The sequence below is a fragment of the Nannobrachium achirus genome, assembly GCF_963921795.1.
Source record: "Nannobrachium achirus genome assembly, chromosome: 13".
Taxonomy (NCBI): Eukaryota; Metazoa; Chordata; class Actinopteri; order Myctophiformes; family Myctophidae; genus Nannobrachium; species Nannobrachium achirus.
Window position 1 is genome coordinate 14,166,737 of NC_137833.1, and position 24,251 is coordinate 14,190,987.

General features: G+C 45.2%; 2 protein-coding genes across 3 annotated transcripts; both read right to left on the bottom strand.

The window, feature by feature from the left end:
• Positions 1-57: 57 nt before the first annotated feature.
• On the bottom strand, positions 58-5,824 carry LOC308296416 (uncharacterized protein). 2 transcript variants are annotated; one of them, XM_080739700.1, is made up of 4 exons: positions 4,490-5,824; positions 2,758-2,834; positions 1,879-2,044; positions 58-681 (listed from the first exon to the last, which is right to left on the bottom strand). In XM_080739700.1, the coding sequence occupies exons 1-4, from the start codon at positions 5,715-5,717 to the stop codon at positions 563-565; spliced, it is 1,590 nt and encodes a 529-aa protein (XP_080595826.1). In that variant the 5' UTR covers positions 5,718-5,824; the 3' UTR covers positions 58-562. The 2 variants fall into 2 exon arrangements, with proteins under 2 accessions (XP_080595826.1, XP_080595825.1); XM_080739699.1 differs by having other exon boundaries at positions 2,746-2,834.
• A 3,597-nt stretch (positions 5,825-9,421) lies between these two features.
• On the bottom strand, positions 9,422-23,831 carry nolc1 (nucleolar and coiled-body phosphoprotein 1). The gene is made up of 14 exons (XM_080740388.1): positions 23,697-23,831; positions 23,251-23,306; positions 22,432-22,577; positions 21,742-21,860; positions 21,164-21,278; positions 20,670-20,767; positions 17,946-18,081; positions 17,354-17,473; positions 17,167-17,256; positions 16,847-17,062; positions 14,055-15,899; positions 13,672-13,790; positions 11,963-12,046; positions 9,422-11,512 (listed from the first exon to the last, which is right to left on the bottom strand). The coding sequence occupies exons 1-14, from the start codon at positions 23,805-23,807 to the stop codon at positions 11,354-11,356; spliced, it is 3,414 nt and encodes a 1,137-aa protein (XP_080596514.1). The 5' UTR covers positions 23,808-23,831; the 3' UTR covers positions 9,422-11,353.
• Positions 23,832-24,251: the final 420 nt, after the last annotated feature.

A 24,251-nucleotide genomic window follows, 5' to 3' on the forward strand; every position in this document is an offset into this window, starting at 1 on the left:
ACAAGAACGCTTGCCCAAACACACTCGCCCCCGGGTTAGAACCGGCGACCTCGAAACGGTAGCTAGCAGGTATTCCTAAATGTCACCTCAGTAAAACTATGCTCAAACCTATCCTTATTCCTAAACCTCAATAAAACCTTGTCTAAACCTAACCGTATTCCTAATCTTATCCTCAATAAAACTGTGCCTAAAAAACCTAACCTATGCCTAACCTTATTCCTAAACTTAACCTCAGTAAAACTATGCCTAAACCTAAGCTTATTCCTGAACTTAACTTCAGTAAAACTATGCCTAAACTTAAAATGAACCTCAGTAAAACTATGCCTAACCCTAACCTTATTCTCAGTCAAATAAATACAAGAACCGTTGGGGGGCGAGTGTGTTTTGGGGCGAATGTTCCAGTTACGGGTTCCTTTAGGTCAGGTATAAATTGACCCTTCCAAGCCCAAATGGACCCGTTAGTGTCCATTTGGTTCCATTTGTACTCTGTCAGAGTTACAGGGAGACCTTGAAATGTAAGAGGTTTGAGAACCACTGGTTTAAGGAGTTATTTTTGCAGTCTCTACAGCTCATCCCTCTCCTCTTCTGCACAGTAGCACGCTGCCCTCTGGCTGTTCATGTAGGATTTGCAGCCCAGCGTTGACACCGTCTTGTGTAAGACATCGGCCATGGACTCGCAGGCTGATAACAGACAACAGACACAAAGGAGGGGTGGGGAGAGGGGAACAGGGTTTATATTTTATTATTATTATAATTTTTTAAATAAGGTAAGCAGTTTTTAATACTGGTTCTCAAAATAGGGACCCCAAGGAGTCGTCGAAGGGGTTTTCAAAGGGGGTCCCCAGCTAAATCAAGCACGATATAAAGGGGGCGCCCGCTGGCCTACTGGTCCAGGCGCATACCACATAGGCCTTGTGTAGCCTGCAGCGGGTCGCTGGTTTGATTCCCGAGCCCCGACCAGATTTGCTACGTGGCACCCCCATCACCCTCCCTGTCTAGTGTCTACTGTCCTGTCAATAAAGGCATAAAAGCCCAAAAACATATCTTAAAAAAAAGAACAATTTAAAGACTTCAACCCTATTTATATAAAAAAATAGCCTATCTACAAGCTCACAAAGTGATTAATTGTGACATGAGCTGGTAGATTTTCAAAACATCTTGAAAACTGCATGGAACATTTTCAAAATGCATACAGCACAAATCCACAAATCTTCCCTCAGGCACGCCCCTGTCCCTGTCAGGCTGTCACAAAATATTTTCAGATGCGTGTCCGCTGCCAATTTGGCATGAAAATGTTTGAGAACCACTTAAGGCAGGGGTCTTCAACGTTTTCAGGCCAAGGACCCCTTAGCTGAGAGAGAGATGAAGCAGGGACCCCCACTACATAACGTAAAAAATGGTGTTGCAGATTTAAAATGTTCATGGATTTCTTATACAGCTTAGACTTGTTTGACAGCACTATTAACCTTTTGGATTAATATATTCAACCACTTGAACTGTCAATACCTACTAGTCTGCTCTTCTTTTCCCTCTACACCAAACCTCTGTGCTAAAAAAATGCCGATCTACAAGCTCACAATGCCTCGCAGCGCGCGGCGTTGTGAGCTTGTAGATCTGCTATATTTTGGCTAATGTTCCACTAAGAATAGGAATGCGAATCATGCGATGGTTCAAGTGATTAATGTAAACGAAATGATCCAATCACACAAAGATTTGGCGGCCCCCCTGTAGAAACTCTGAGGACCCCCTAGGGGTCCCGGACCCCCTGTTGAAGACCTCTGACTTAAGGCATTTATACTTGGTTTGAAGTCACATCTCCATCATTCAGTGTAGGCCTACATGGCTAACTTAGAGGGAAACATTGTGAGGACATCTTACCTTGGACCTTTGACACAAAGCCCAGACTCTTCTTGAGGTCAGAGCAGAGGCGATGCACACACCAGCGGAACTTGGAGTCACAGCGGTACTTGCTGGTGCCACACGTGTCGTAGCACTTGTCAAGCTGGTCACAGCACGTCGTCATGGCAGGGACTCCAAGATCGATCTGTTTCAAAGAAAAAACATTACCTCAGTAGAATCCAGCACATTTATTCAGTGGTGTGTAAAGTAACTATAAGTTCATGTCATTCTGAGGTACTTTACTGGAGTATTTCCAGTTTTTAATACTTTTTACTTATACTCTTATGTCTCAGAACCAAATATTGTACTTTTACTCCACTACAATTATTTTAAAACTTTAGTTACTAGTTACATTGCAGATTTTGATTATTATCACAAAACATACATTAACCACTTTATATACTTTGGCGATTTGAAAATAGAATCGACAATCTCATGATGCGATGTGACGCGTTTTGGACATAGGCCTACCGTACATTAGACATTTTGCTAAATGAGTACTTTGGGAATTCTTTTGTACTTTTACTCTATCAGACTGTTATTTGTAACAGAACTACATTGTGGTATTGATACTTTTACTTAAGTACAAAATGTGAGTACAGCAATTCTCAACCTGTGGGCCAGGGGTCCATTGGTACAGTCATATTGTTGTCAAAACACTTAGACTTTGATATTGATATATTGATAACATAACATAACATCTTTGAAAAACATTTTTAAATAATATAATAAAACTTATATAGCACTTTTCTGTACTCAAAGTCGCTTTATTAGGAAAAACTGGTAAAAAACAGAGAATTCATCAAGTAATTGTCCTGACGGTGTTAGTAGTAGTAGTTGACATACAGGGTCGTATACCTGGAATCCCACTAGAGAGTTGGCACAGCCATCAGGCTCTGGCATCTGGTAGTCAGGGCGAGGCTGAGGTGTTTCACCTGTGGATTGATTGATTGATTGATTGATTGATAGAAGTATTTATCAGAGGTTTGCATAGGAAAAGGAACAGTTTCATGACAGTACAGTTCACTGGTACAAGGTCAACTAAAAGGATAAACCCAGGAAAGCACATGGCTTATTTACATTGAGATCCTTTTTATATAACATTGAATGACAGACAGATAGAACACAGTAGTATGCAGGGAAAAAAAGGGGAACAAAATAAATGGTATTTGCAATAGAAGGGTCTGGCGGAGGGTAAAGTTTACTGTTACCAGTTTCGAGTAGCAGCCGCCTGTAAGTGGCTTTTCAGAGCGGTTTTAAAGGAAGTTAGGGATGTACACTCCTTTAAGGGCCTTCGGTAGGGCGTTCCACATTTTAACGGTATAGCAGGAGAACGAAATATGGAATATGGAATAATGGAAATCCAAAACACTAAGGCTCCATTTAGTTTAGTTGTTAAATGGACCTATACATTAGGTCAGGGGTCTTCAACATGTTCAGGCCAAGGACCCCTTAGTTGAGAGAGAGATGCAGCAGGGACCCCCACAACCTGTTCATAGATTCCATATAGTTTCATCGTTTGACAGCACAATCATCAGTTTTGGATTCATGTCAATTTGTGTTTTCAGATATTTAACCACTTGAACTGTCAATACTTAATAAACTTGACCTTTCACTCTGTACTTAGTCTGCTCTTTTTCCCCTCTACACCAAAGCTCTTGCGAGGCGTTGTGAGCTTGTAGATCGGCTATTTTTGGCTATGGATATGGACTATTTTTGGCTATGATATGGACGCTAGGATTCAAGTGGTTAACATAAAAAAGGAGAAAAAGGTTTCTATCACACAAAGATTTGGAGGACCCCCTGTAGTAACTCTGAGGACCTCCTAGGGGTCCCGGACCCCCTGTTGAAGACCCCTGCATTAGGTGCATAAATGAACTAATCCTCATGAAGCCTCAGTCAGGCCTCTTTAAGGTTTTCCTCAGTCAATTTGATTAGGTTCACACAGGGTGTTAGGATGCCACGTACACAGTGTATGTATTCACAGATAAAGATGTACCCTTTTTTATCTATAGACTATAACCTCTGTCAGGACAGCTGTGTGTGCATTGTGTAACTGGCTAGCCATGTGTTCACATAGAGCTGCCTCCCTGACTGACTGATAACCACAATGTATGTACATTACATGTAATCTCGGAAGTCATGTGGCCTTATCAATTATCTCAGAGCATGGTTTTAAAAGTGATCAATCACAGATAAAAACAGACATCCAGAGGTGGAAAGTAACCACATGAATAAAGTACTGTACTGTATTCCACTACATCTCAGAGGCAAATATTATAATTTTACTCCACTGCAATTATTTGAAAACTATAGTTACTAGTTACTTTGTAGATTTTGATAATCATTACAAAACATACATTACCCACTTCAGCCCTGTAGTATATACATTTTGGCCATTTGAAAATAGCAGATCTACAATATGTGAAATGGGATATTCTCCATAACGCATACCTTCTACTTTTGGTACTTTGGTGAAAATTAAATGACTTCGTGACAAGGCACTTTAACAAAGCTACAGCTTGTTAGCTGTAGGGTTAGGGTTAGGGTTAGAACATTCACGGTCAAAAAGGCTTGAAAGGTTCCTTACCATTTCTGCAGCGGTACTGACAGCCACCCTCCTGCCCCCCGACCATCTCCACCACAGAGTTAAAGTATCCGTTGAGAGCCTGGAAACCATTTCTGATTGAACCCAGGCCCCAGCTGGATTCCTCCTCGTCCTGGTCGGGCTGGGTGTCCATCTCCTCCAGAGCCAGCAACATCTGAGCCAGCTCTTCATCACTCACAGCTTCGGCACTTTCCTCTGCCTCCGCAGCGAGGGCATCATCTGCAATTGGGACATCTTCTGCAGCGAGGGCATCATCTGCAATTGGGACATCTTCTGCAGCAGGGACATCTTCTGCAGCGGGGACATCTTCTGCAATGGGGACATCTTCTGCAGCGAGGACATCATCTGCAATGGGGACATCTTCTGCAGCAGGGACATCTTCTGCAGCGGGGACATCTTCTGCAATGGGGACATCTTCTGCAGCGAGGACATCATCTGCAATGGGGACATCTTCTGCAGCGAGGACATCTTCTGCAATGGGGACATCTTCTGCAGCGAGGACATCTTCTGCAATGGGGACATCTTCTGCAGCGGGGACATCTTCTGCAATGGGGACATCCGCTTCGGGGACATCTGCTTCAGGGACATCAACCACCGGAACATCTGTGGTGGGGACATCTGCAGCAAGGTCATCTGCGGCAGCGGGAACGTCCGATTCAAGGGCAGCCGCTTCAGGGACTTCTGTTGTAGCGGGGACCTCTTCTTCGGGGACATCTGCAGCAGCGGGGACTTCTGCTTCAGGGACAACTGCTTCGGGGATATCCGTTTCAGGGACATCTGCGGCGACAGGCTCATCTGCAGCAACGGTCTCGTCCCCCATCACAGCATCAGCGCCGACGGGGTCTGCCAGAGGGGTGTTCATCTCAGCTTCCTCAGCCACCGGCTCTTCAGCTGCAGGCTCTTCAGCTACCTTCTCGTCAGAAGAAGGCTCCTGGACAGCATTAGGGACAACATCTTCTGGCACGTCCTCGTCGGTCTGGACATCAGGCTCGCCTTCATGCTCTGCAGCCACAGCCTCCTCAGCCCCTGGCCCGCCCGCATCAACGAGGGCTTCCACTGAGGCAGCGGAGTCCACAGTTTCTACAGCAGCCGGGGCATCCACAGCAATGGGCTCCTGCTCCTCCTCAGATGTTTCTGGAGGCCTATAGAGCACGGCGCACATGGCGGCCGACAGGCAGAGGAGCAGCAGGGTGGCGATCCGGAGCTTCATGGTCAGAGTCCCAGCAGAGGAAGTGCTTCCACCGCACGAGGTGTTGTTGTGGTTACCGCGATGAGACGAGCTCAGGCTGTAATGAGGGAAAACACAAAGTGCTCATTATTGTGACTCCACTGAGAGCCACAGTGTAGCAGACTTTAACCTCTGATTAGTTCAGCCATACAGCGAGGCAGGCAGTGACGCTGAGGCCAAAGGGCATTCCCATATCTCCAACACAAAATAAGGGATGGCTCCTAATGTAGAGTGCACAGTAAAATACTGTTAACTTAGTTTAGTTTATTTGCACATTTCTTAAACGTGTGAATTAATCAAAAAATGGAAAAACAAAACAATACTTCACAAAGTAATAAACAAGACAAAATCAAAACATGATGTGCCGGAAAGGCCAGAAAAACCCCCAAGAAGGATTGTCGAGTGGCCTTCCTAAAAGTTATCGTTCAAGCTTAGAATCATATTTATAAGGATATGGGAAATATAACAGCAACTAGAAGCAGTGCTCTTCCGAGCACAGGTCTCCACCAGGGCAGGTGTCCTGGTGGCGCTATAATAGACCAATGTAAAAAGGGTGGCATGTGTTCTTCGACAATCTTAGACCTTTCATGGCAATCGGACACTGCATGCATGATTTGAGGCATTGTGTTCCAAAAATGTGTTTTGCTAAAGTCTACCTGCTGGTGGCGCTGTAACAGGCCAATGTGAGGAATGTGGGGCAGAGGTTCTGAATTTGCATCCAGGGAGTGTGTGTGCAGACTGTGCACAGTTTGGCCGAGACCAAGGCAACGGCACCGGAGATTACCTGGTAACGGACGGACGGACGGACGGACGGACGGACTGATCGGACATTATCATTGGACAGTTAAAGATGGTCTGGTGAGTCTTGTGAGCTCAGTAGCAAGGATGAGGAATGTTAAGTCTTTTCCTTTATCCAAGTGTCTGAACACTGACATTTCTCTGGTCATCACTCTTGTTTTTCCTGCAGGGAGCACATCTCACCACATGTATAAGTTATTTGTTCCAGACAGAATGCCCTTGACACTTAACACTGAGGATGCTGTCAAACAGACATTATATAATCTAGATATTAAAATGTCATACATGTAAATGTATCCTAACAAGGCTCTTTAGCCACTGAGCGTTTAAAATTACTGATACTTACTAAAGCCCTTGGTTTCTTTCTATGTAATACTATGGAATGGAATGGAAGACAAAAGTGAAAGAATCAATACGGCTGCAGACCTCCATCTGAAAAGATTGTGCTGGGGTGGACATAAGGATGTTTAAAATGTCTGTATTCTTTAAAATGATAAACTGTTAATTGAACTCCGGACCTTTGTACATGCATGGAGAGAGCATCTCAACACACTGAGCTATTGTGATGACTATGAGATTAGTTAGACATTAGAGTTGTGACAAAAAAGACAGGGGAAATGCCATGACCCTCCCTCCAAATGGGGGGAAAAGTCAATTGCCCTCCCCAAGCATAAAAATAAAAAGATTGACCCTCCATACATCACATAACGTGACATTTACCAATGAAATGTTGCATTGGTCTAAAGCTCAGACTCTCAACACAGTTTCCATGTTCAAATCTCAGTCCTCCAACTATCTAGTGGCCTTAGCGGCCATTTTTTAGCTTGACATACAGCAGATTTAGATTCAGCAGCCCTTAATACCCCTAGAAAACATGTAAGTCAAAAATGTACATGATTTGCCTTCAGCACTTTAAATAAGCACCTTCTTGGAAATCCAGCCTAGTCTACTAGTCCTTTTGAGAACTTCGTTTATACCTTGCTTGAAAAGTAATAGACAATGTAGGAGGACTAAGATTCAAACATGGAACCTCTTGACTTAGAGTTCGATATTTAGACCCACTACACCATCTCTCATTGCTGGGATTTCCTAGTGCTTCCTGGTGCTTTTGAGTATTCTTTTGTATTTTAACCTTGAAAATGTCAAATCGCAGCAGTAGTGAACATTAGACCTCCGAGCTGGAAGTCTGATGTTCAGACCACAACGACATCCATCTCTCACTGCAAGTTTTTGCTGGTGCTTTTGACTTGTTCTCCTGTGTTGTAGCCTTGAACATATCAAAGTACTCAAGCAATGAAGTGTAGGATGCAACATTAGACTCTCAGTGCACAGGTTCCATGTTCAAATCCCAGTCCTCCAACATTGTTCTAGTAGTACTTTGTAATTTTTAAGGTTAAAATACAAAAGAACTACTCGAAAGCACCATGACAAATCTGCAGCCAGAGATGGTGTAGTGATCTAAACATTACTTTGCAGGTCTTTCAGTCCGAGTGTATCAAAAAGGCAACTGGGTTAAGGCAACGGAAGCTTGTGATTGGCTGCGCGAATAGGTGCCGAAAGTCGGGGGGCAAAGATACACCTAAACCTGACCTTAACCCTAACCTCAATAAAACTAACACTGGTGAATGCTAACCTGGTGAAATGCTAACCTGCCGGGTCGACACTGGTGAATGCTAACCTGGTGAATGTTAACATGGTCGGACCAACAGGAGGTCGTCTCCACCTTAAGGTGCTTTTTTGATACACTCCGACTCAAAGACCTGCAAAAAACACTCTCCCAGTGAGAGATAGTGTAGTGGTCTGAAGATCAGACTATCAGTGCAGAGGTTCTGTGTTCAAATCCCTGTTCTCCTACAGTTCATTGCAGGAGTCCTTTGACCTTTTCAAGGCTAAAATACAAGAGACAACTCAAACGCACCAGCCGCGTCTCAAGTCCTTAAATTATTCCTATTTCCTTCACTTGTTCCCTATTTCCTTGTCTGTTAGTCCCGCCCACTGGGAGTTGGCCTATCACCTGTGATGTCATCAGAAATGGCCAATGGGACATCTCCTCTTCTCTATTTCCTCAATGGGAGGGACTAACATACAAGCAAGGAAATAGGATTGATTTAAGGACTTGAGACGCAGCGCTGTGTTGAGGGCCCAAAGGTGCCTTGACTCAATAGTGTGGTGCACTTGATCGGTTGTCCCGGTCCTCGATGTCAGACAGGTTCAAGTCCCATTCCCACGGCTATTTTCACAATTTCTTCCTCTAGCATTTGGCCAATATTCAATTTGTCATTGTAGAGGTATTTAAAAGTCCTTCAATTGTCACTTTAGAAATGTGCAGGTACCCTCTATACACTTATTTTATGCTGGTCGGTTTACTGTTGAGAGAGAAAACAATGTTGCACATTAAGTTAATCATCTGCCAGGGGTCCCGACCCACAGGTTGAGAACCACTGGCCTAAGCACCACCTCATAGTTATGCATTTTTCTTTAGTGCCTTTAAGTGTGGTTTCTGGAAGTCAGTCTTCAAAACGTGCTTCAGAGTAAAGATGGAGGTAGATTCAAACCTACAACCTTTGGATCATGTATATCAATCATTTAGTAGTTGTAAGAGGAGTAGAGCACAACGGTTGGTAGAGATATAAGGACCCCCCAAAATGATACACCTGTAGGATTTTGCGGAACTTCCCATCTGAATTATTTTTGTGCCAGGGACCTCAGGAAGAGATGTTAAATGTACATTTTTTTAAAAACTTTCAAGGTTTTTGGAAACTGACAAAGAGGCGTCAAAAAAGTCCACACACAGCCAACTGCCTATACATTTGGGAGTCTTTTACACAATATTAGAACTACTGAAACTGGCTACGACAGAGGTTTGCAATCAGAAAAAGGAACTCTGGTACCTTTCATAGCTTTATTTAATTAGAACAAAAGTCCTCGATATGAAAAAGAAAATAAGGGCTACGTTACAGTAGTTAACTGAAATTGATACAATTAAAACAACTTTGAGGTTGGGTGGGGGAGGAGGAGAGGTAACCTCGGCTGTCAAAACGCTTTACAGTGGTGATAAGCAAAAAGTAACTGATGGTCTCACAAAACAAGATGGCTTTAAGAGTTACATGTAAAAGATATGGATGTTGAGATGAGTTACATGGAAGATATCGTCGTTGTCGGGCGGAAACCTCGTATCTCAAGTTTCAAATGTGTACGTTCTTTCGCAAAGTAAAGCCCTGCTTCATCATACAAGGCCGTCACACAAAAGTAGTGAAAACAGCTGATCTACAAGCACACAACGCCTCGCGGGTGCGAGGCGTTGTGTGCTTGTAGATAGGCTGTTTTCACTAGTTTAAATCATTTTAAAAATGATAAATACAAAACAAAGGGTTTTGGACATACATTACAAGGTTTCCACCGGACAACGACGATATGGATGTTGAGATGGCATAAAACTGTTCAATAAATACTTATAAAACCTAAAGTGTTCACATGTACTTGCAGAGACGATGCCTGAGGTCTCCTCCTCACATTTAAAAAGGAAAACAAACGACACCCCAATTAACCTGAACTCGACAAGAAAAAGTTATCTTCCAGACTTTTTAAGTAAGACCTTTCACAACACATGGCCGTTTCAAAGCTTGAGTACAAATAAAATAAACAAACTCATTATCTCACAATGAATAACGAAAGAAACTCAACAGAAGAGGAAACTGTACAGTTTAACAAATGTCCGAAAAAGCAACAGAGGGACCCAAAACACAACTGCCAGGTTAACTGTAATTGGTGACCTACAGCCACCTAGTGGCCAAAATGAGTGCAGCGAAAAAGGACCATTTCCAGATTTCCCCTTTGTGATGCTATCTGGACTCTTCTGGAGGAAGCCCTGGTAGAAAGACATCTCTCCTATGCAAGGCAGCCTTATCCTACACTACACTGTTGGCTTAAAATGAGAACTGAATGGACAAGTCTCCATTATGAACTAGTACTAGCAACTGACAACAAAGTCCCTGCTCAGCTCAGTGGCGAAGATGGTATTTGAAAAGACTAATCCACCCAAAAGACTACTTATTTTCTATCAATTACTCACCCCAAAGCTTTGAATTCATGGAGATTTGTTAGTTTGTAGTATTCCCGAGCCAATAATTTGATGACTGGCGGAGTCGCTGTTAACAAATAGATTGCTTTATGTATAATGAATTATTTAGATAGCTTTAGCCAGGGATTTTCCATTGATTGTACCTTGTTTCTAAGACACGGAAGCCACCAACGTGTCCATGTTGTGGAAATTCACTATATTGTGATATCGATTGAACATGTTTTCTTTCACCCAGAAAAGAAATTGTTACAGAGACTGTCCGTCGCTTAGATACAGGCCGATTGACGCGATCTGGAGACGGATTACGAGATAAAGGAATTTTACTGCCGAGCATTGCATTGAAGCAAACGGAGGATTTCACTTCCTGATGACGTCATCTCCCAAAAGGATCATGGGATATTGAGTTTTTACATCACTACGGTTATTTAATATAAAAGCGATATCAGACTTTAAATTGGAAAAGCACTCCGTGGCTAGGTTTGAAATCCCGACAGCAGTCGGGAAAAGCACTCAATTTGTTAAGATTATTGGCTTAGGAATGTGACAAAAACTAAAAACTGAATTCAAAGCTTCATGGGGTGTGTAATTGATAGAATATAAGTAGTTTTTTGGGGGTGAACTACTCTTTTAAGGGAAATAGTCTGTGAGGGGCAGAGAGAGGAGTATAATAACACTCCCGACAGTCTTAGTGTCGGTCATTGCAGGAGTTGTAAAAAAAAAAAAAAAAAAAAGAAGTCTCTCAGTCACTGTCAAATTTGATGGAGTTGACTCCAGTTGAGATGGCTCCTCCCCGATAGCTTCCTCGCTTCTTCTTGGTCTTTTCGTGGCGGAACGACTTTCCCTTGGTGAACTTGAGCGAGTCGTTGGCTTTCGCACCCCAGTCACCATTGGATCCACGCTGGAAGAAAAAGAGCATAGCGTTGCTATGGATGGAAATGTCCACACTATACATTCATCTCTACTACTTGTTTCCGATAGTGATGGAGTAGAACAATGATTTGGGGGGCTGCTCTCTGGGGGTCTAGAACAGTGGTTCTCAACCTTTTCAGGCCGCGACCCCCAAAATAATATCTTAAATTGGGACCCCCCCACCCTGACGAGCACTAAGAGTTGAGGCATTACATTTAGTATAACAGTTCTATTGTAAAAATAGCCGATCTACATGCTCACAACGCAGAGGCATTGTGAGCATGTAGATCTGCTATTTCTGCCTCCAATATCTTTAATTTGTCATTTTAGAGGTATAAAAAGTCCTTAAATTGTCACTTCAGAATTGTGCATTTACCCTCTATAAACTTAACAGTTTATAGTCCAATGGTTGAGAACCATTGGACTAGAAAGGGCTCACCTTGGCTTCAAATGAGTTGTCTGCGAGACGCTGGTTCACCTCTACCTCCTCCTCCCTTACTCTGCGGAATGGTACATTCTGAGACTGTGTGGCAAACAGATAGACAGACAGACATTATCAGACAACATCCACAAGCATTACATTCATGTAAAGGTTGTGTACTATGTGTGATACTTTTTACTGGTTCAGAAGGCCAGCTATCACTCAAGCCTTTTGAAATCATTTGTTGCATATAAACCAACATCGCTGTACATTTTTTATCGGTGCTAACCGCTCCTACATCTGGCTTTGTCTGTTTGTACGTATGTCCCACACTTGGCTCATTGGCCAAGCTTCGCTGGCCGCATAATGAAATTAAAAAAGCATCGCTTACTTCATACTGGGTGTGATTTTTTTTAAATATTTCCCCCAGCAGCTGCCAATAAATATGACCCTGTGCACTATACTACATTTCAGAATACATTTTTGAGCAGTGATAACCGCTCTTGCATTGCTTTGTCTGTTTGTTTGTTTGTTTGTATGTATGTATGTACAGTATGTGTCCGCACTTGGCTCATTGGTTTGTGGGACCCTTAACACTCATGTCGCCAAACTCGTTCAGGGACGAGTTATGGCCACTAGATGTCCCCCTGCCACAGGAAGTTATCTCGTTCACGGACGAGGCAACAAACAGTTAACTTTTTGAGACTGCAGCTTCCCTTTGCATGACCTGAATCCATTACGTCACCCAGTCAGTGCAGGAAGCCCCTCTGTCTCTCCCCTCACGGAAGGACTTAATATGGCTTTAGATTCTACTTTGAAACATAAGAACGGCTTTATCTGAGAATGAGATGAAAACAGCCCCATGGAAACAGAGAGCTGATTGTTTTCACGGCGACACTTTACCGCGATTTTACCGCGATTTTTTACCGCAAGTTTCGCGAGCGTTTGTAAACAAATGGATTATCCTCCTCAATCTTCTCTGGACACGCACGTGCACACGCACGAAGCTTGCGGGGCTCGTCAAAACAAACAGTAAGTCAATGGTGGCAGCAGCAACAGCTATAAATGTTATAAACCTTGGCCGCCCATGTGTTAAAGGAGTAGTTCACCCCCAAAATGACTTTTTTTTCTTCTATTGATTACTAATGCCATGGAGAGTAGAGTTCAATAATATTTTTTGGTTTTTGTCACATTCCTAAGAAAAAAATGTTGATTTGAGTAAATTTACCCCCATTGATTCCGGATGGTGACCCGTTTCGAAACGGGTCACCAACCGAAATGAATGGGGGTAAATTTATTGTTATCACATTTATGTCTTAGGAATGTGACAAAAAACTAAAAATATTATTGAAAAAAACTAAAAATATTATTGAACTCTACTCTCCATGGCATGAGTAATCAATAGAAAAAAAGTCATTTTGGGGGTGAACTACTCCTTTAAAGAAATTGACTCATAAAAGCACCGCTCACTTCACTTATGTCTTATAACTTTTGAGTACTCAATTATGATAGATATTCTTCCCCTTTAATAAGGACGGGAACCCCTTTGTATGTTGTTGTTGCTATGTATAGTATATAGCAACACAATCGTTTGGTAATTTTGAATAAATCTGTTTTCAGTTTTTCAGAAAACTTAGGTCAGGATTTAGAAGGCGTTTTTAGAATCTGCCTCAGGTCTAAATGGGTTAAAGCTACATAAAGATGATGATGGTTCGAGAAGGTCTTACCTTCTGATTGGCTTTTGGAAACGTTTGCGGCGTGGTGGGCTTAATTTTCTTCCCCTTCGGCGTCTTCACTTCAACTTCCTCCTCCTCACCTTCGGACGAGTCTTCGTTGCCATTTGTACCTGTGCAAATCAAGAGGGTAAAGACCTGCGCTGTCGAAGACGTGCTGGTGACATTTAGCAGTGAAATTGTATTTACTGGGCTTGACTGTATGCATGCATAGACAAGAGACAGGGTGCTTAGAAAGGGCAATACAAACAGGAGCGAAAACAAACAAGCATGACCTTTCAGGTAATGGTCATCTTTTTGTAGCCGTCTCACTATAACCACATTGTATTTCCCTTGTAAATACCAACAACGGATTCAGCGTTTGTTTAATAGTTTACCATTTGTCGTGGGGGTGGCGGGCGCTGTGGCAGCTTTAGGTTTCTCCTCTTCCTCGTCAGAGCTACTGTCGCTAGACGAGGACTCAGCCTTCTTGGCTGGCGTGGTCTTGGGGGTCGTGGCTGGAGTAGTCTTAGAAGTTGTAGCCGCTGTGGCGGGTTTCGCAGGCTTTGTACTGGCCTCCTCTTCCTCGTCGGAGCTACTGTCACTCGATGAGGAGGCAGCCTTCTTGGCTGGGGTGGTCTTGGGGGTGGCCTTGGGTGTCGCGGCCTTGGGTGTCGCGGCCTGGGCAGCGGGTTTCACAGGCTTCTTACTGGTCTCCTCTTCCTCGTCAGAACTGCTGTCGCTAGACGAGGACTCAGCCTTCTTGGCTGGGGCCTTGGCTGGGGTGGCAGCCCAACCACTGGCTGGGGTCGTCTTAGGAGTTGTGGCCGCAGCAGCGGGTTTTGCAGGCTTCTTACTGGCCGCCTCGTCCTCGTCAGAGCTACTGTCGCTAGACGAGGACTCAGCCTTCTTGGCTGGGGTCGTCTTAGGAGTTGTGGCCGCAGCAGCGGGTTTTGCAGGCTTCTTACTGGCCGCCTCGTCCTCGTCAGAGCTACTGTCGCTAGACGAGGACTCAGCCTTCTTGGCTGGGGTCGTCTTAGGAGTTGTGGTCGCAGCAGCGGGTTTCGCAGGCTTCTTACTGGCCGCCTCTTCCTCGTCAGAGCTACTGTCGCTAGACGAGGACTCAGCCTTCTTGGCTGGGGTGGTCTTAGGAGTTGTGGCCGCAGCGGCGGGTTTCGCAGGCTTCTTACTGGCCGCCTCTTCCTCGTCAGAGCTACTGTCGCTAGATGAGGACTCAGCCTTCTTGGCAGGGGTGGCCTTGGGTGTCGTGGCTGGGGTAGTCTTAGGAGTTGTGGCCACTGCGGCGGGTTTCGCAGGCTTCTTACTAGCCGCCTCTTCCTCGTCAGAGCTACTGTCACTGGATGAGGACTCAGCCTTCTTGGCTGGGGCCTTGGCCGCTGGGGTTGCAGCTTTAGGTGTGGCTGGGGCAGGAGTTGCCTTGACGGCTGCGGGCTTGGGCGCAGCCTTTTTGCCATCTTCCTCGTCACTCGAGCTGTCGTCGCTGCTGGAGTCTGCAGGAGCAATGGCGGCCTTGGCTGGGGCTGCTGGAGCCGGGCTCTTGGCTGCAGCAGGCTTGGCTGCAGCAGGCTTGGCTGCAGCAGGCTCATCCTCAGAGCTGTCACTGTCGGAGCTGCTCTCTGCAGCAGCTGCAGCTGCAGGCTTGGAGGCCTGGGGCGCTGGTTTAGCTGCGGCTGGCTTGGCCTTGGCTGGTTCCTCTTCTTCATCTGAGGAAGAATCAGAGCTGCTCTCTGCTGCTGCAGCAGCGGGCTTAACCACAGGCGTAGCAGGAGTGGGGGCCTGTGCGGCCGGTTTAGATGCTGCTGGCTTGGCCGGTTCGTCCTCTTCAGAGGACGAATCAGAGCTGCTCTCTGCAGCAGCAGCAGGTGTAGCAGGCTTGGAGGCAGGTGTAGCAGGCTTGGAGGCAGGCTTGGAGGCAGGCTTAGCGGCGGCCGGCTCTTCCTCGTCTTCAGAGGAGGAGTCAGAGCTGCTCTCTGCGGCCTTGGCTGGAGGTTTAGGGGTGGAGGCAGGTGTAGCAGGCTTGGAGGCAGGTTTAGGCGTGGCAGCGGGCTTGGTCTTGGGTGGGGTTTCGTCTTCAGAGGAGTCATCCGAGTCAGAGCTGCTCTCTGCTGCCTTAGCTGGGGGTTTGGGAGTCGAAGCAGCCGAAGCAGCCGCTGGCGTTGGCGCGGCAACGGGTTTAGCTACAGATTTCGCAGGGGCCTCGTCTTCAGAACTGCTATCAGAGTCTGGAACAGATTAATGAAGAATAGAGAATATATACTGTCAAAACACATATTGGGGGCATGGTGGCGCAGTCGGCAGCTAAAAGGTCCTGGGTTCGATTCCCGCTGCGGACACTGTGGGCGTGTTTTCTCCTCCACGTCAGTGCCCATACCTTAAGTGGGGTTGGCAAAAGGGCCTTTCTGTGTGGAGTTTGCATGTTCTCCCCGTGTTTCTTGGGTAGGTACCTTCACAAAAAACATGCAGTAATCCTGTTCACAAAAAACATGCAGTAATCCTGTTCTCTATACTGCCTCCCCCTGGCCAGCCGGGGCGCCTGATGGAGAGGAAAGGAACTGGTTGGAATAATGTGTTCCTTCCACGTGCTATGTCCAGCCGGGGAATCTCTCCCCTGTCAGGTGAAAAGCGGCTTGGACTCCTCATGCATAGAAGGAAGCATGAGCTAAGTCCGTTGGTCTCCCCAGGTTGGCAGAGGGAGTGTAGCGCCCAGGATTACATTAGATAATTGACACTGGGTGAAAATTGGATCACAAAATTGTGGGATACAAATAAAAAATAAAAATAAATTATATTGGATTGGATCACTTGCCAACTTGACAGAGTAGTTCTCAGAGTAGTGCTGAGAACTGAAGTCACATGCATGTCAGAAAAGCCATAAAAACCCATTTTTTTATGTTTTGTTTTGAATGCTTACTCCCTACAAAGGCAAAAGCCTCAGTTGTTCTTTGCATACATTACTCCCTCTCCATGAAGTCACAGAGAGGCACTCCTCACCGTCTGGTGAAAAGAAGCGACTGGCGACCCCATCAGAGGAGACTTGTGGTTGTCCATACCCTTCCCAAGACCAACCGTAGGGCTTGGCATTGACTAGAAACACGGGAAATGATAAACTATCATAACTAATTACGACATTATGACTACTTACAAGTCCTCGGATTTTGCCATCTCTCACCTGAGGAATCGTCTTTTTTAGCAGGGGGCGTCTTGACTGGTGCAGCTTTGACTGCAGGCTTCTCTGGCACCTTCTGTTCATCCTCAGAGCTAGAGTCTTCCTCTGAGGAGTCCGCAGCCGGAGTGACCTTAGCTGGGATTACTGCCGCTGGAGTGACCTTAGCTGGAGTGACCTTAGATGCAGGCTTCTTTTTCTCTTCTTCATCCGAGCTTGAATCTGAAGAGAGGAGCGCACATTATTGGCTTGCTCACCCACCTCAGCTCGTGTCGGAGAATGCATAATGCATAAAGTGCTAATGCAGCTGAAACGTTAATCTTTACCTGAGCTGTCAGAACTGGACTCTTGCTTCTTTGCAGCGGTTTTGGTAGCGTCTGGTTTGGCTGGGGTGGTCTTCACAGGAGCAGGTTTGGCTAAAAGAGTACAACGACCATCAGATAATCCTTGCAAATGCAGAAAGAGACACGGATAGCCAATGCTATCAGTGATCCTGGCCATTCCATTTCTTACCGGTCACTTTTTTCTCTGCCTCTTCATCACTGCTGTCTGAAGAGTCACTTTTCTTGGCCTTGCTGACTGCTGGAGCGGCTGGCTGTGTCTGGGCTGGAGGTGGGACAGCACTATAAGCTCCTGTCATGAAAACAGGACAGCGCATAATAAATTAATGAACTCCACACATAAAATGCAGTGTAAACACACCGGATTAAGCAAGAATGCCAATTTCCATCCATACAGAAAAAACATTACAAAAAAAGAGCACATAAACATTAGTAAAAGGGTACAAACAGAAGAGGAAAAGAAAGAAAATATGGACAAATAGGTTAGTATGATTAACAACTTAAGGCCTATTTTATACTTTGTCACACAAAAGCATCAAACAATATATATCATCTCTAAAGGTTGGAGACTTCATAAGTCCAAAACTGTTATTTTTCCGGATTAAAAATCAAAAACTTTGTTTCGAGCTTGTGGATCAGCTACTTGTGTGTGACGCTGTAGTATTATCAAGTAGGGGCATTAATTTACTACAACAACAAAAAGGCGACAATATATATTCTTTAAATTACAGTGGATTTACTGTTGCATACAGTATAAAGCATACCTTGTTTGGGCTTCTTGCTGGGAGGAGCCTCGTCCTCATCTGAAGACGAGTCCTCACTGCTGGATTCGGCTGCGGCGGCTGTGGTCTTAGCGGGAGCAGGGGGGGGTTTCACCTGGGCTGGGGGCTTCGTTGGAGCCTATCAGGAAGACACTGTATCAGGTTATCAAAGCAAAAGGTTCCACCTAATATGGTCTGGTAGGCAAACAGGTAGCCGTGGGAGTGATAATTTAATGGCTGTCCCGGAAACTCCTTTGTATAAACAATTTACAATAACCAACAGTTCCACATATAGGTTACCAGTAACACTCCCTAAATCGGGAGATAAGCGACCGTAGGTCACTTATCTCCACAAATAGGGCAAAAATGTGTTTTGCCAAAATCTTCCTGATCCATGTTGATGACATGAGTGTAGACATACTGTGTAGTGATTTTCGTGATTTTAGGGCAAAATCTGTAGGAGCAGTGTCCAAAAATGTGTTTTTAAAAATCGGCCTGGAGGTGGCGCTATATGGGAGAGATTCATGTTGATGGGATGAGTGTAGACATACTGTGTACCGATTTGCGTGATTTTAGGGGCAAAATTGTAGGAGCAGTGTCCAAAAATGTGTTTTGCAAGAATCGGCCTCATGGTGGCGCTAGAAGAGGGCCATGTGAGAAATGAGGGGTGGGGTCTCCGCGCCGGCAAGGCGGACTAATAGGTACCGGCCCCGGCTGTCCCGGTCGCTCCTAGCCGGAGTTACGGCATTTTATGTGAGCTGCAGTGTAGGGGGTCCTCCACTGGGGGCGCCAGCACTTTTGCATCCGTTCTGGAGCACCAGGAGTGGGTGGTCCCCGGGAATTCCCCGTGAGCAGCCCCGTGGGGGTGGTCATTTGGTCAGTTTAGCACATTTGGTCATTTTTTACATCTGGGGGTCCCCCAGGGACCTGGGGGTCCCTGGAGCTCCGGGGGTCCTTGGAGGTTGTAGTTTGGCAGGTAAGGAAGGTGTGTGCAAAATTTGGCATGGATCGGGGCAACGGTTGCGGAGATATGAGCAGGGCAAGAGTGTGACGTGTGAGGTGTGACAGACAGACTGACTGACTGACTTACACTTTGTGCAGGGTTTGATAGTAAATGCGACCTACGGTCGCAATAATGTCCAAATGTCCAGAGAGTCTACCTACCCCCACCTTAACACATTTACTACCAATGATGAGATGGCAAGCTATTAAAACCTTCGGTCCCAATGACGACATATGACAGATCTATTTTTTGTTATTTAATTGAATCCAACATTATGCTGGTGTTTATCTATTCATTTGCGCTTGTTTTGATCGGAAACTGGTTCAAACCCTCAGGAAAACGCCCAGTTCTTTTTCTTGATCCTGCCATGTGTCCTGCAGCATTTCTGCACTAGCTAGTGAGTTTGTAGCCGTGGATATTTTCTTATCGGATCTATACCGCCACGAGTACGCAGACCGTGCTCGATCTGTGCACGTTGGACAAGCGGTGACCACTTTAAAAAGGCAAGGAGAGAGTTCCGAGTAGTTTGGTTAAGTAGTCATGAGTTAAGAATGCTTATTATACTTTTATCCGTGTTGAGAGTGAATGACAGACATGTGAAATCAGGCAGCGGTGTCCCGTCATAGTGGAATAATAGTGGAAGACAATGGCTTTGCATTGATGACATCGGACAGGATGCACATATAGTTAGTTCTCTTTCCATTCGTCTTTGAACGCTCCGTTTTCACCGTCACCTTTCATCTTTAGAATTGTGTATGAAACGGTTTTCTCTCATTTATAAAACAATCATCACATGCTAACACCAGTAAGACTCCCTAATCGGGAGATAAGCGACCGTAGGTCACATGTATACACAAAGAGTAGGGAGCAGTGTCCCCAAAAAATGTGGACGGATCCATGTTGATGACATGAGTGTAGACATACTGTGTAGCGATTTGCGTGATTTTAGGGCAAAAATTGGAGGAGCAGTGTCCAAAAATGTGCTTTCAAAAATCGGCCTGAAGGTGGCGCTAGAAGAGGGCCATGTGAGAAATGAGGGGTGGGGTCTCCGCGCCGCCGAGGCGGACGAATAGGTACCGGCCCCGGCTCTCCCGGTCGCTCCTTGCCCAAGTTACGGCATTTTATGTGCGCTGCAGTGGCAGGGGGTCCTCCACTGGGGGCGCCACCACTTTTGCATCCGTTCTGGAGCACAAGGAGTCGGTGGTCCCCGGGAATTCCCCGTGAGCAGCCCCGTTGGGGTGGTCATTTGGTCATTTTTGCACATTTGGAAATTTTTTACATCTGGGGGTCCCCCAGGGACCTGGGGGTCCCTGGAGCTCCGGGGGTCCTTGGAGGTTTTAGTTTGGCAGGTAAGGAGTGTGTGTGCAAAATCTGGCATGGATCGGGGCAACGGTTGCGGAGATATGAGCAGGGCAAAAGTGTGACGTGTGACGTGTGACGGACTGACGCACGGACACCTGGTGGAGCTTTCTGTAGTAAGTGCGACCTACGGTCGCAAATACACTTTACAGCTGCAGATTTTCTCCATATTTTCTTCTTTTTCTGTAGTATGCAGTGTAAGAATTCAGACAGGGCCTGATCTATAAAGTCTAATTTATACTTAATACCGAAAATAGATGATTTTCAAAACAACGTGTCGTCAAGTTTTTCAGCCGGAGAATCGGTTCACCGGCGAGGGACACGCACAATCATGCAACAACGTATCCTCTAGGTTTTAGATGTACCTTTGCTGCCGCTTCATCTTCAGAAGAACTGTCCTCACTGCTGCTGCTGTCTTTCTTCTGAGCTGCAGCTTTGGCGGGGACAGCGGCTGCCTTAGGTTCTAGAAATACGAGCATTAGAATGAAAGACAAGGATGTGAGATCAACATTACACCACATCATCCACCCATGTCCACCGCACCAACTCATCTTCATTTCATTTTAAAACCTTGTTTTGAAATGAACACGACCTCTGTCCATATTCATGGGTTGCATTTGTAGTCCTAAATGGCCATGTTAAGGACCAACACAGGTGTTTCTATTTGCCTGATTGGCACAGAACTGATTTTCTACGCCAGTCCTCAACATGGCTGGTGTAGGACTACAAATGCAACCCATGAATAGGCTTTTTATGACCGGAAACAATCTCCATCCAGAGTTCCAGACCAACATGCCTCAGTCTCGTTGAGCTCTGCTTTCATCATTAATGATATTAAATGCAAATAGTTTGTACTCACTGGTTGCAGAGGCTTTGGCCGCTGGCTTTTTTTCATCCTCAGAGTCAGATTCTTCACTGCTCGAGCTGGTATCCTTTTTCCTCGTCGCGGCTGCAGCTGTAGGTTTCACTGGAACCTGTGTTCAGAAAATACCTTTAGTTCAGGGGTTTTCAAAGTGGGGACGGCAGTCCAGGGGTGCCACAAGATAATTTGATAATATTTGGAATTTGGGAGTGAAAATGATGACTGTCAGCCAGGATAAAACCTTGTATCTCCAAGTTTCAAATGTGTATGTTTGGTGAAATAAAAGCCCTACTTCATCATACAAAAGTGTCACACAAGTAGTGAAAATAGCAGATCTACGCACTTGTAGATCTGCTAGTTTCACTATTTTAAATCGTTTTTAAAATAACACAAAAAGAGAACCTGACAACGACGATATAATGTAGGGGTGGATGAAAACAATATTCATGGGGTGCCCTGAGACAAAAAAGTTTGGGAACCCCTGCTTTAGTTGACAGTGGAACAGAGACAAAGTGGCTTGTTTCTGTACAGTGTCAGACTGTCAGTGTGTTATTTGAATGAGTCTGATTACTAACCTTTGCTGGAGCCTTGACAGTAGCTGCTTCATCCTCGCTAGAGTCCTCACTGCTGCTAGATGCAGCTTTAGCAGCTGCTGCCTTAGCGGGTTCTACCGTAGCAGGTGCAACCGTGGCTGCTGAAAAGGGACAATCATGGACATGAAAGCATCCGATACTAAAGTTACAAATGTTTGCAGTGGATTTGGAAACACATCAGTGACATGTTCAAATGTAAAGTACAACTTTGTTTTTTTATACAACAAGGGTTCATATTTTAGATAGTCATTAGAGAAAAAAAGAGTGTTAAAATGTTTTCCTTTAATTCTTTCGATCGTTTTAGTGATTTTAACGATGTAAATCAAAGGTTGGGGGCATGCATGGCTGGGGGCATGCATGCAAATGGCTAAATATGTATATTTAGGCACTGCAATCTTTCATGGGCAGATGTGACTTATGGGGGCTGGTGTAAATAGTAACAAAGAAATTGGCAGCTAAAAAGACATATTTATTATTTAGCCACTTGTATGCATGCCCCCACCCACTGAAATCAAAATACTAAAATCGCTAAAACAATAGAAAGCAGTAAATGTAAACATTTTAACACTTAGCTTTTCTTTTCTCTAATTACAATCTATATAAACCCTTGTTGTAAAAAAAAAACAAAGTTGTCCTTTTTTAAGGCATGGTGATCAGATGAAACAAACATACCTGCAGGTGCAGCATCTTCTGCCTCGCTGCTCGACTCCTCACTGCTCCCTGCGTCGGCCTTTGTCTTTTTGGCAGCCGTTGGACCACTGGCATCTTCTGTTGGACCATTGGTATCTTCAGCCTTTCGTTTCTTTGATTCGGGCGACCTGAGAAGAAATGTTCGTATTATATGAAGCGCTTCAGAAGCACTACCGGTACCCGATGTGTTGCTTGTTAAGAGCCGGCCAGGCGATAAAACTATCTCGAATCCGAAAGTGATGCAGCACAGTAAGAGGGTCTGCTGCAAAATATGCAGTCGTCGGTGCTGACCAAAATCGAGATACAAGATATTTTCCAAACAGACAATCGCGTCGCATTTTGCCCCTTATGGAAAGTGATCAAAGAGGAGAAAGGATATTTATCAATATAATAATAATTGTGACAAATAGATGGAAAAATGGATCATGATCATATTTTGTGTGTAGCCTACGTGATGTTGATGAGTTTCTGCATCATGAGGAGGGTGAACTTGTGCACGTGTGTGTGTGTGTGTGTGTGTGTGTGTGTGTGTGTGTGTGTCTGTCACTGGGGGGCATTTAAAAAGTGTATACTGAATGTACAGTTAACTGACGTCATGTTATATATAAATGCACAAATACAGTACACTCTGAATGAAGCACTTGCTAGTGCTTACAAAAATAAAGAAAATAGCTGCAAAGTTTAGTGTTACATTATGTAAACCCCCCATGGGTCCCTCCCCCCCCCCCCCCCCCCCCCCAAATTAAGGGGACGACCACTGGTCTGGACAAAATGTGCCAAGCAGTAAAACAAGTCACTCACTTCACCCAGAAGTTGTAGATGTCGACAAGGCTCTCTTCATTTTGATCTTGTGGATTCTGGGGGAAAGAAACATTGCAAAATGAACCTTGAAAATCAAATAATTGTACGCTTGACTCTTTTGAGTGTCGATTGCAACACCTGGCTGGCAGTGGCACATAAACGACAACACGTTATCCTAGCTGGTTCGGTTGTATGTAAAGGCAAGCCATCGTTAATTTTAACTGGGCAACTAGAGGCTGCCATGCAGAAATATAACCTAAAATACAAGCCAACAAATAAATAAATATAATCAAAGACAACAGATCAGGTCTTATCAGCAAGCGACACCGCTGTACGACACAAGTATCTCTCCTCGTGTGAGGCAGTGTACTTTAAACAACTTAAACTTCTTAGCGACAGATCAGCGTATTAGACTGAAGACAATAGCTAAACAACGGTCCTCTCACCACTTTAGCCTGCTTGATGAACTGCTGAGCCGCCTTGGCGAACTTGTTCTCCAGTAAAAAGGAATAAACGTGCTTGAACAGATCGCTGGGCACTGCGTTCTGCTCCGCCATTTTCACACCACCACGCTGGACCGACGCAGCGACGCTCTGGTCACATGTGGGCCCTGTGGCGTGATTATGGGTCCAACTGGGAAAGATGGATAACCACGCCCCGGACTCATTTTTGAAGCTTGTGATTGGCTGAATCGGACGTAGGGAGCGCTCCGTTGTAGTCACTTGGACCGCGCGAGGTGCACCAAAACCCAATTATCATGGCGTTTATCGTGCGCTTGCACGATAATAAAATATAACGATAAAATATAACGATTGCATTCACCACGGCTTCGTAACTCGCGCGGCGCTCCGCCGGCCGCGCGGCCCTGACCAAGGTCCGCGTGCCTTCGCGCCGCTTGCAATGTCGTGGACAATAACTGTGAAAACGAGCGCTCTATGCCGTTTCCATCCATCTTTCCCAGTTGGATCCATAATCACGCGGCGCTGTGGGGGCGTGGTGGC